This window comes from Arctopsyche grandis, chromosome 4, assembly GCF_051622035.1.
Source record: "Arctopsyche grandis isolate Sample6627 chromosome 4, ASM5162203v2, whole genome shotgun sequence".
NCBI lineage: Eukaryota > Metazoa > Arthropoda > Insecta > Trichoptera > Hydropsychidae > Arctopsyche > Arctopsyche grandis.
This window is the reverse complement of record NC_135358.1, coordinates 36,664,491-36,676,477: the sequence shown is the minus strand read 5'-3', so window position 1 is coordinate 36,676,477 and position 11,987 is coordinate 36,664,491. Positions and strand designations below refer to the sequence as shown.

At 34.5% G+C, this 11,987-nt stretch overlaps 1 protein-coding gene across 1 annotated transcript in view; it reads left to right on the top strand.

Moving 5' to 3' along the window:
- Positions 1 to 264: 264 nt before the first annotated feature.
- The window catches only part of LOC143910840 (uncharacterized), a 141,797-nt gene continuing 130,074 nt past the window's right edge, over positions 265 to 11,987 (top strand). The window contains exon 1 of the mRNA XM_077429438.1: positions 265 to 465. Within this exon, the coding sequence (XP_077285564.1) occupies positions 265 to 465 (201 nt within the window). The remainder of the gene's footprint in view (positions 466 to 11,987) is intronic.

Genomic DNA, 11,987 nt, shown 5'->3' with positions numbered 1-11,987 from the left:
GGTCCGTCTTGTGAAAACCTGATTCCCAACGACTGTCAGTGTTGTGCTCGGACGATGACAATAATTTTAATTGATGCCTAATTCGGTATCTTGAGTTTTGAACTTGACAGTTCGGGCGAACCTCTAGTTAGGGGACGCGCGCGCGTGCGATCGTACCCGATAAACAAACTCACCTGTCAATTACAAACTTTTTCGATGTCAGTTAAGTCGTATCACAGGAGCGACGGTCTGGTGACCAGCTTCGAGGAGCGACTCAGTGCTAAGATGGAGACTCTGGTGCTGATCCCTCAGGAGTTCGCCCTGGTCGTCACGTCGGAAGTGCGTTCCAGGACTCGCGGCATTCCCGAGTTGACCGCCAGCGTCTGGACCACTGCCCAGGTGCCCAGGGGAGCTCTTTGCTATCCGTTCCAGGGCACAATCAGGATAGATAAATTGGAAGTCTACTCCTATGTCGCCGAGGATGATGTAAGTTTTTATTTTTTATCATTTGTTCAATGCATTATTCAAAACAGATTCAGTGCATAATACCATTAAATTAAGTTTAACATCTGAATGACAATAGCTGGTTCTTTGAAATATAAATAAACGACAAACTTTTAAATTCAATTTTAAGCAAAAGATCATCCAAAATTATATAAAACCGTGAAATTACTTATAGAAATTTACATACTCGTACATTCATCAACATAAGTTTTGAAAAATGAACTTCAATGGATAAAATTAAATAGGACTAAAATTTTTTTTTTCATTTTAAAATCAATATACATATGGATGTATTAGAATTTGGTTAGGAAAAATATGAAAATAAATTATTTTTTTTGTAACGTGTGTATGTAAACACAAAAATATATACATAATAGTATTTTAACATATCCATTTAATATTTTACATAAGATTTCGTTGAACTAATTAAAATAATACTGGAAGAGATCGACCTATTTAAACACAAATATGTTAAAAATCGCTTAAAATAAAACAATAAGTTATGACTTTTAAATTATATTATAATCATTTAAAACTGAAACCATTCATAACGACTGATTCGGAAGAGTTTATTTGACACATTATAAGATAAATAGGAATAACTGTATGAGCAATATAATTTAAAACTTAGATAGATATGTGCTTATGGATATCGAAATATTTTATCTATCATGATATCACAATATATGTATTTCATCACAGTATATGTATGTGTCATACGATTTAAACACACCACACTTTAACCTAAACATATTTACTAAGAGATTAATAATGTGCATATGTACTTTAAATTAATTAAATGTTTTTTTTTTAATATTAAAAAAAGTCCGAGCAAAGGGCCCTATTGAAATGTTGTAATCGAAACGATCATGTTAAATGCGCAATAGTACATATATACCTACATATTGTAGAATGACCGTTAAAGTCGGCGGTATTGTGCACCTGTTTTCCGTTACATTTTATTAAGGGTAAGAATTCACCTGCACCCATCCGTCTACTTCTTGTAAATAACACTTGTCTTGTAGAGGCTCGGAGCGAGCGAATCGACCGGAAAACGTAAACAGACAGACACACACTGACCAACCCTCCATAAAAAATGTATTATATTATATTATTATTACACGCAATATAACGTTCACGAGGGACGCTTCCACTATCCTCGCTCGATTAGGGACACTTAGGTTTGTTTCCCAATACAACGACGCAAAATTATTTTACGATTTGAAATCCCAATATACGCCAATATTATATTATACATAATCTACCATCATAATAATGAGTACGAGTGTTGATTTAAGCCGTAATAAATAATGGTTCAATTTTCAATTGACGATTGAATCAATTTGCCGGTAGGTTGCCCACGGCGCGTTAAAATATCGTAACTTCGCGGTATATGGTTTCATGATTTTTCACGGTTGGAGAGGTGTTCGAGCATTTAAATTAAAAGTGTGTTATATGGGTTATGCAGGGTTAACTGAGCGTGTAACCGACGACATTGCGTAGGGGGAAATTCACCCCAATTAGCTCATTATCGCACATTTACAAATCTAGGGGGGGAAATTTAATCAGATCTGATTTAAAAATTTTGATATGAAAGGCAAAAACTATAACTCCATAATAAACGTAATAGAGGTAAACAGCCTCTGCCATATTGTTTTTTTCTCTCTCTCTCTCCTTTCAATAGACAATAGATTCCGACCATAACAATGAGATTCGCAGCGGCAACGATTTCGTTTTCGTTTTATCAATTAAACGAGCTTTGGAGCAAAATGGCCGCGTAATTAGAATTGGAGCTGCGTCTCTCGAGCACAATTCAATGGGTAAGCAAGTTTTTCATGCGACTGCTTTTACTTCTTCACACACTCTCTCGCCTTTGAAATGCGTTCGTAGAACAAGAAGAATGACGCGCACTTGCACTTTTTCCACACCCGAGTGCTCTTAATTGATATTATGATTTATTATGACACCATGTAATCCCCCAAAGTTACATCGATACCACCATCGGAACCAAATTACTTCAAGTGAAACATTTGTGCAATAGTCATTCACATCCGCGCTGGAACATCCATTCACCTACGATGCATTCAAAGTTATTACATATAATGTGATACACTTCATAAATACAACCTTTTAAGTTGACGCTGAGGTATTGTAGAATTTGAAATCAGTTATTCCAGCGTTGAAACTGTTATAAATCATCTCGTCACCGCGCGACGACAAAAAAGTCGCACTTGGACATCATTAGCATTCTCATCAGAGGCGAAAGCGATCATAGTCTTGTAACGAGTGTAATAAAAACCGCCTCTGGTACATCATCGACGGTTCACATTGTTACATTATTATAGAGCGGTCGATCGGCAAGCTCTTCACATTTTGCCATGAGATGTCGACCACTCAACAAGTCATCGACATCCACCGACAACACCAGAGTTTCTATTTTATACAAAATCAACACGACGATGCACTCACCCAATAATACAATTTCCGACTCAAATTACGACTACCATTGCACTCTGCTAATCTTCCGCACGTTCGGTTCTGATGTTACGTTCCAAATAAAAAGCGCAAAATAAATATGTACAATTCGTGACGAAAGAAATTACGCTACTAAGTAGTCTCCGTCGTGTGTTCGACTATCAAATTAATGAATCCATTTCAAGATGGTAGTAGTAAATTAAAAAAAAGCTTTTATCCAAACGAACGAATCTGATTTTATATAACAAATACACGTTTGATTGATGCGTTCGTTACGATCTATTAATTTTTAATATTTGATGTGCATCAAACAGAAGTGGGTACCCATTTACTAGTTATTGATTTTTTAATTAGATATCTATTAAAATTGCGTTGTCATTATAAAAAAATGTTTGAGTTATTTGAACTTACATAGATACATAGATCATTTCATAATGAAATAGATATTAATGTTTTATCAAAATAAGTAAAAGTAAATCAGAAAATTAGTTAAATTAGCATGTTATACATTCAACCATTAAATGCTATATTAAACAAAAAAAATAGTCATGTCTGAAGAAGAAAGTTCTTGATCAATCGAATGAAGAATAATTTATGCAAAATTTGGACGTTGAATGCTACATATGTAGATGACATAGTGCACTTAAATAAACGTTAGAATAGTTAGAGCGATATAATATATCTATAGAAAGTGATACATAGTTGGTGAGAAGAATGACAGTAGATAAAGTGGGGCGAGTGAAGAAATTGTACATGCTTGAAATTGTATAAACTATAAGTTTAGACAGAAGATGAACAAGGAAGATACTACAAACGTATGTACCCATTAAATGGTATCCAGGTTAATGTAAAGAAAGCAAGAAAGGCTTACGATGAGCTGATTAAGTATGTGAGAGAATTATTGAAGTAGTCAAGGATGGTGCATGTAGTATGTATGTACATATGTACATACATATGTAAGTGATGATATTTCAGTTTGAAAAATGAGAGCCGCATTGTCATAAAATTGTGTGATGCTGAAACAATCGAGGTTAAAATACGCATAGATAGCGTCAATCACCCGTTGGCTTCATCGTATGTGAAAATTAAGCACAATAGTACGATTTCGACAATCGACTAAGCCTTACATTGATTGATTCAATATTTTAATTGAAAAATCCAGTGAAACGATGGTGGCACGTAAGAAAGCACACCCGAGCAATATGTGAAAAGAAGTTCTTTGCCCCACAGCGGACGAAACAATGGAACATCGCAGAAGAAACGCGTATATATCGCAAGCACTTTCGTTGTCGATCTTCTTCGTTTGAATACAATAAAAACGTGTGTAAGCATCCATGGGAAAGAGACGCGGCATTATATGGTATAGGGGAGGTGGCATTAGTTTCGTTTTCATCCGATGAAGATCACTGAACCTTGTCAAACGAGAGAAACTCCACTTTAACCCCTTAACGATCTGCTAGCTATCTACATACAATGCGTACACCTGCGGCTAACGGCAACCATCCGGATAATTCCCCGGATGTCTTGTGTCGCCTTTAATTAAATTTGATCTCGTAAAAATGGCGTTTAATTAATACCCATAAATTGCAACGGATTGTCTCGTACATATCTGCATGATTGCCGAGAGTACATCCACCACGGCCATTAATCATCCTCATATCTCTCTCTCTCTCTTTGCCTCTTGTATGATACGTAATGGTTGTTTTGTTAAGGGCTACTAAGCCTCCGGAGGAAATGATGATAGAGTCTTCAAGTTTAGTTATCCGCGGTTAATACACGCTGTGACCCGAAAGGCTAATTTCGTTTGCAGAACATACACACATACATACATACATGTGAATATAATTCGCATAACTCTGTATGCCACCAATTACCTGTAGTTCAAAATTTACATATGTATATTACCATTAGACGTGTTAGATGAGAGTTTGAATTGAATATTATTTCATTAATCGTAGCAGTGGATAAAAGTCAATGAAAATTTTCAATGCATTTTGTCGGAAAATATTATAACAATACTGAATGCGATCAGACTTTACATACACTTAAAGTTTATTGAACTTCATATACCAATCATTAGATTCATAATTCAATTGAACAATTAAAGCTGAAATTTCTTAGCAAAAAGCCCGATACAATCCGATAAAGTCGTATGTTGAACCCGACTGCGCTTACACATGCACTCATCCAAACAATTAATTATTTAACAACAATAAAACTAGTTTTTTTTTTGCATGCGAAGCGCTATTCTCACGTTACCTAATTTGGTAAAATTCTGCTATAATATACGACGGCGTTCGCGATAAACAGCGTGTTCAAAATTTAAAAGAAAATAAGAAGCTTTTCACGCGCCGATCTAGAAGCGGCGATAAGAGCGCGCTAGAAGCACGGTTGTTTATTAACCCGTCAATTAATCAACATCTTTGTAGCGAATAAAAAAAAACAACAATATAGGTAGGTATACATATAAAACAAAATTACTTTTACCCGCCGGGTAACATACGACGCGTATAATCGGTATCGCCGAAAGTACAATGGCCGACGAATTAATTAAAATGTAACACAATGAAATCGCACTTTTACCCGATCATCTGAGCTTATTTCAGGCTCAGAGTGACGGACGCCGTGTTTTGAACAATCGTGAGAGTTTGATGATCGTTCGTCCGTTCGTTGAACAAAATCATAGCTTATCGTTTTCGTTATGTTACATTTCGGACTGCAGGTTATGCATATTGTAATTACTCAAAAAAATTAACGCGAGTTTTGACGGACTTATCAAGATGAAAACATCTCATGACCACTATTGTTTGTGTGTGTGTGTATGTTTGTGGATTCGTACGATTTATGTACGAGTTATTATTATTAAATTTCATAAATTTTCAATGCAGGTAGCAACGTTCGCCGTAGTAGGTATGTACGTAATATACGACTTCCTAGGATATTTTGCTACTTCGTTTGAATTAACGATTATTTTATTCAGCTGATTAACGCGAGCTGTTGCCGAGTTAACTGTACGGCAGAACGATAAGATTATAATTTATAGATTGTACGAATATACTTGTAAGTTGAAAGTAATACAAATTAGTGTTTTGCGTTTTTAATTGACCGTAATTTTTATTTTAAATGTATACAACTTTTGCTATCGCTCGACGTTTAATTTTGAATCGATTACTATCTTATAGATATTTTAAAACGACAATTTTACATCACAAATTTTTATATTTATTTTATTTTAGACATATACACCAGAAAAGCTTAACATATGCATACACCAGAAATGTGCTTCCTGACCAATTATAAACATCGATAAACAATTTATAGAGCAATTTTACGGAGCATCACAGACACGTCTATGAATAAATTTGACAATAATTTTTGCTTCTTTATAAATCGGTAAATTTAAGATGCTAAAAGCTAAGATTTTGCGAGAAGGTTGCCAATTTGTTGGAAGCGTTTCAATGAAATCGGATAAATTGGCAAACTCCAATAAGAAACGATCGACCCAAAGTCTGGCCAGCGTGACCACTCACTTGAATATATATATCTGAAATCGAATAAATTTAACTCTAAAATATATATGTAGGTACGCGTTTTCTTCAAAACTAAAAAAGGTGTTCTGTAAAGCAGTCCTTTTCGGAAAAGATAAATGTACCAATATATTCAAACGAAAAATATACGTAACTGTGACTAGAAAATACTATGTACCTACATAGTAAAAGATACATATGTAGATATAACAGTAGATCTAAATAATCTTAGGTCTAAATAGTATGTATGTATATATCTAAAATCGATTCATCTAAATTCTGTATTTCCTTAGCAAGATACTATTAAACTACTTTATAGTATGAAATGCGAGGTTTAATTTATCGACAAAATTATAGGCAATGAAACGGTTATCTCAATTAATTCCTATACTTTACGATTGTTTCACATCTCAAACCCTACTAATTAAGTCCCCGTATAAAAACAGCATTTACATAGGGCCATTATTCCAATAATCTGGTGAAGATTTGCGTAGCCCTTAGCTACGGGGAATATTAATATCGGTAATAGCCGAAGGTTCTAAAGCTCACTTCTGCAATCGAAAAACATTGATTATCATTATACATCGTCAGATTATAGACACTGCAACAATGTACACGTCGGCACACATAAATCGACGCCTTTTATTAGCGGGGCCCTCGTTTCGAACATACATATAATAAATTTGCATATTAAAGATTATAGACGTTCGTCGTGTAAGTGCCGACCAAGTTGTATTGTAACCGAAGCGTTCGATATACCCACATATACATATGTACATATGAATGTATACGTACATGCATACATTCACCGGATAATTGCGGTCTAAAAATTAGATCGAGGAAGTTGTTACGGGGCCCCGGTCCGTTAAAGGCGCGCCCTTTGCACATGTCGTTAAGATTCGTATGAATTTCAATGAACTCTCTCGTCGTTATTTTAACACATTGTGGCCGGACTGAGTGCTATCGTTTGGCTGCAGCGATTCGAGATGAAATTCGATTGCACATTGTGAATGCAGTCCGCTTTGTCAGCGAGAATGACAGTGCGATGAAAGGAAATAATATGGCTATATCAAAATATTATAACTCGTGCCGATGTGAATATTAACTCTACGAGTGTGTTTGTCTGATAGATATGAGAATTCAGCATTCATGGTACGCTTTATATGTAGTCGTGCATGTGCAATATACATACATACATAACGGAAACGTTTAAATTGATCATTCGCACAAGTGCTAATGGAATTATGTAGGTATAATACATACTATACCTATGTACATACATATGTACATGGGTATGAAATTTATAACTTAAATAAATAATTCATATTTTGATGCAAAACGCCTTGTTTGATTGCTTTGGGAAAAAGATAAATTTGTTTTGTTGTTAATTAAAGTTAATCTATGTAATATATAATTTCGAAAGAGACTTTGTATGTAAGTATTTATATATGAATGTACATAAGTATCTTTGGTTGGGAACTTCGTAAACAAAATAAAGTTTCTATAACGACAATTCAATTGGTTGAATATTATATTTTTTTCGATTCAAATAAATTTAATAAGAAAACAAATGAATATTTAGTATTAGATTCGCCATGTTTAAGCTTTTTATATTACAAATACTGAGCGAAGCTCATTCAAAATAACATCTTTATTTTTTTCATAAATTCAGATTCAATTCATACTAATTTTTATATATTAGTGTTTGTGTTGCAGTGTATTTTCAGTTGTAATATATTCCAACTGGCGTTTATTAAGGTAATTCATATTCGAATACAAATCAACTAGTAAAAATCTACAAACGCAAATAAACTTTCAACAATGTGCACCAGTTGTAATATAACATCTTTGACAGTTCTGATGTTTTACGAATGCTTTAGAATTCAATAATGCGTTAATCTTTGCTAGGTATTACGAATTACGGTAATGAGTATCGTATTGTGATAACTCCAAAAAATGTGTTCAAAACAAATATGTGACTTTCCAACTGAATATATGTACTTACTAGTCGGGTGATGTTTTCACGAAAACTTAACTTTTCCATCCTTAACTTTTCCAATCCTGGTAACAACTTATATGTAAAGTTTAAATAGGTACATATATTTTGTATACATTCCAACTAATCAAAATATATTACAACTGGAAGATACACTTCATCTGTAAAAATTATACTTTGCTACATTTACATAGTTAAAATCATATTACATATGTATATGTAGTAAGGTGAATCAAAGTTACGCCGAAATGCTACATATATCCACTGACATTTTTATCCTGCATTGAAGTTAATATCATAAAAAAATAACAACGTATGTAGATAATAAGTAAATTTGTTATGCATATTATGGATTAAAATATTGTATTTATCGTCCTAAATACATATTATAAAATAAAGATAAATTATCATAAATAGTTTGTCTCGACTTCAGTCAGAAAATACATTTATTCGCACGTCGAAATGAATGACTCATATAATGTAATAAAGTTCAATAAATTAAGGCTTTCAAAAATAATTGTATTTTTAATGAAAGCGTCACTACACCACTAAATTATGTCCAGCTCAATGTTAAACAACCACCAGATATTTATGCGTTTTATAAACACTATATGTGGGGCTACGGGCATATCTATGGCACCTTATCGACGAATTCGTAGCCAGGCGCTTAGAAAAAATGTAATTAATTTTTTAAATTGACAATTCGGCGTCGTTTAGCCGGTTATTAATTCAAACCAATTACATATCTATAACTACCGGTTTTCGTCTGCGGCGATGGTCCACGGTGGCCCGACAATAATTAAGCGGAAATTAAGTGGAAATTACGCGTCGGTCATTTGTCTTCTTATTTACAGGCAATTATTTGTTTACCGGTCACGACTTTACTACATCTAACAAACAGAGACGACATGGGCTTTGAATGAATGGAAGAAGCTCGCAAAGGGCAGAGTGGGTGATTACAAAAAAATAACAAAAAAAAATTAACGACGTTCGACGGTTGAAAAAAAGCATAAAGAATGGCAGGTGATTTTGGTAGACCTTTTGCTGCACCTTATTAAAAATTGTGTTCTAATTTGGTAAGGTAAGGTGTGGTTCTAGGGTGGACGAGCCTTCGCATACGAAAGCTCCAGTCTGCAAACTTTAATATTACATATTAAATATTTAATACACAACTATCTCACAAGAACGAGAGTAAAATTATTAATATATGTATGTATGTATAATTTCATGCTTTGATTAAAAAAAGTTACGTTTCAATTAATAAGGGACATCATACATACTTGAAAACATTATCGATCACCATCTAGGAATGCTTCAATAATTAAAACATTCCATATAATGTAATAGTGGTCTAACTTTTTTACACTTTAATTAAATTTCATAAACATGAAGCGCTAATAAATAAAACCAGTTCCAAACATTCGTTAAGGCTGACAATGTATCCATCCAATATCTAACCGATGTTATCAGTTGCTCTGGTTTATGTTCGAATATACGCGATTTGCATAATGATCTTGTTTAGTCGTTTCCCATTTAAACTCCATTTTTTTTCCTTATCGGCGACATTTAAATGTTGGAGCTTTCGTTTGGTGCAAGGGTACTGCGAGAGCACACCAGCGATTATTATCTGTTAATGATTTTTTAACCTGCATATTCATTTTGAGGGTAGTTTTTTTTCACATGACCATTCACAAGGGGATGCGTCCCATTGAACCATAATGATCGTTGAAATAAAAAAAAAATCCATTCCACAGTTATTCAACCGCAAAAACCGGGTCACGACTGGGGGCGAAATCGCAAACAAGTGCTAAATATCCTCAGAAGGGAAACCTTTGTAGACATGTGAATGAATGTTTTTTTTTTCAAGTATAAAATCCAAAGTGCTTTTTTGTTCACCTGTGAAAATAAGGTTATGGCTTCGTAAGGATGCGAGTGACTTGTCGAACCTGTAACGTAATCCCTTTATCTGAATTTTACCCACGTTTGGCCGCGTTACCGTTAAGCTGCAATAAAAGGTAATAAAACGAGGGTTCTCAGGGGTGAAGGTTTGCTGTCAGATAAATCTTCGCGTTCTTATTTGCTTCTTTTTTATTTCTTCTCTTTTTCGACCTCGCGCGACCTGAACGTCGTCATATCCTCGAAACGATACGACATCGCATAAAAGTTCGTCTCTTTCCTGAGGTATGACCTCGCGATAAAGTCTTTCCGATGTACATATGTGTGTGTAAAGAAGTTTCTTGACCACCGAAGCACTTGGAGGTGTTGACCCGCGAGATTTGATATCTTAGTATCACGCTAGCGGTTGCATCTGATGATGCATGGATTGCAACGAGATTGCAAAAAAAGATAAATACCAAGTTCATGTTTTATGGCAAATTTTTCTGAGAAAACAATTTACACTTAGTAGTTTAATAAACATCGAATCATAATTGGCTTGATAAAAAATAAAAACAAAATATTAAAATGAAAAAAAGAATCAATTACTCACTGTTTCAATAATGTAAACTGCACTATCTCAAAATAATGATTTATTTAAATATAAAAAAATCATTATAGTTACTTTACGTTACTTCTAATAAATTATTATCATTCATTTGAATAAATTAGCTAAAAACCGTTACTGCCTATCTTTACCTTTTTTTCACACGTCGCCTTCTTCTGTGATTTTTTTTTTTACTTTACTTTATAAGTTTCCATCTTATCTCAACATAGTCCGTAAAATATGACATTGCAGAGTGTGCTTAAAAGGAGGAATAAAACAAAAAAAAAAAAACAAAACTAAAACCGATATATAGAAAAAGTCGACGAAAGATAAATGTGTAAACACATTAGCTCAGATCCTCGGTTAGCGTCTGGACGAGACGTCGTTAACTAATTACCATCCAGTGTTTATCGATAGACCGTGAATTTGGTCAGAAGATGGATAATCGCGATCTAGGCGAGCACTATGGGTATATAAATTAGACGAATAGCCCATAAATAACCTCGATGAACACCAACGAGCACCCACAAGCTTTGAGACGACAACACCTCACATTCGAGGGCCGATCAATCAACGCCGTCTCTCAAACAATACCGCCAACTGGTTCCTTTCTACACACATACACATAGTCTACCTGCATTTCACCGGAGATATGCTTTTTGGATTTTAGCGATATTTTATTGTATATCCCAAGCTCGGATAGATGGCAAGGCCGTGGGATACGACCGTTCCGAATATACATATTTTTTCGACGTTTTCAGATAAATCTCGACGCATTGCGAGCTTTCCGAAAGTCGTTTACGGTGTCGATAGCTTCTACAAAATAGATTTATACGCATCGAACGAAGTGGGTTAACGAGAGAATGTTCTTCTCATGGAAGAGCAGAAAGCGCTCACAAAAGAGGTGTCGTCGAAGTTTTGTTTTAATACGTTCGATGGAATCGAATCGAATGCGCCGTTTCTTGATATTGCTAAAAGATATTTCCACCGTTTGATGGAATTGGAATGCAATTTATTATCGTAT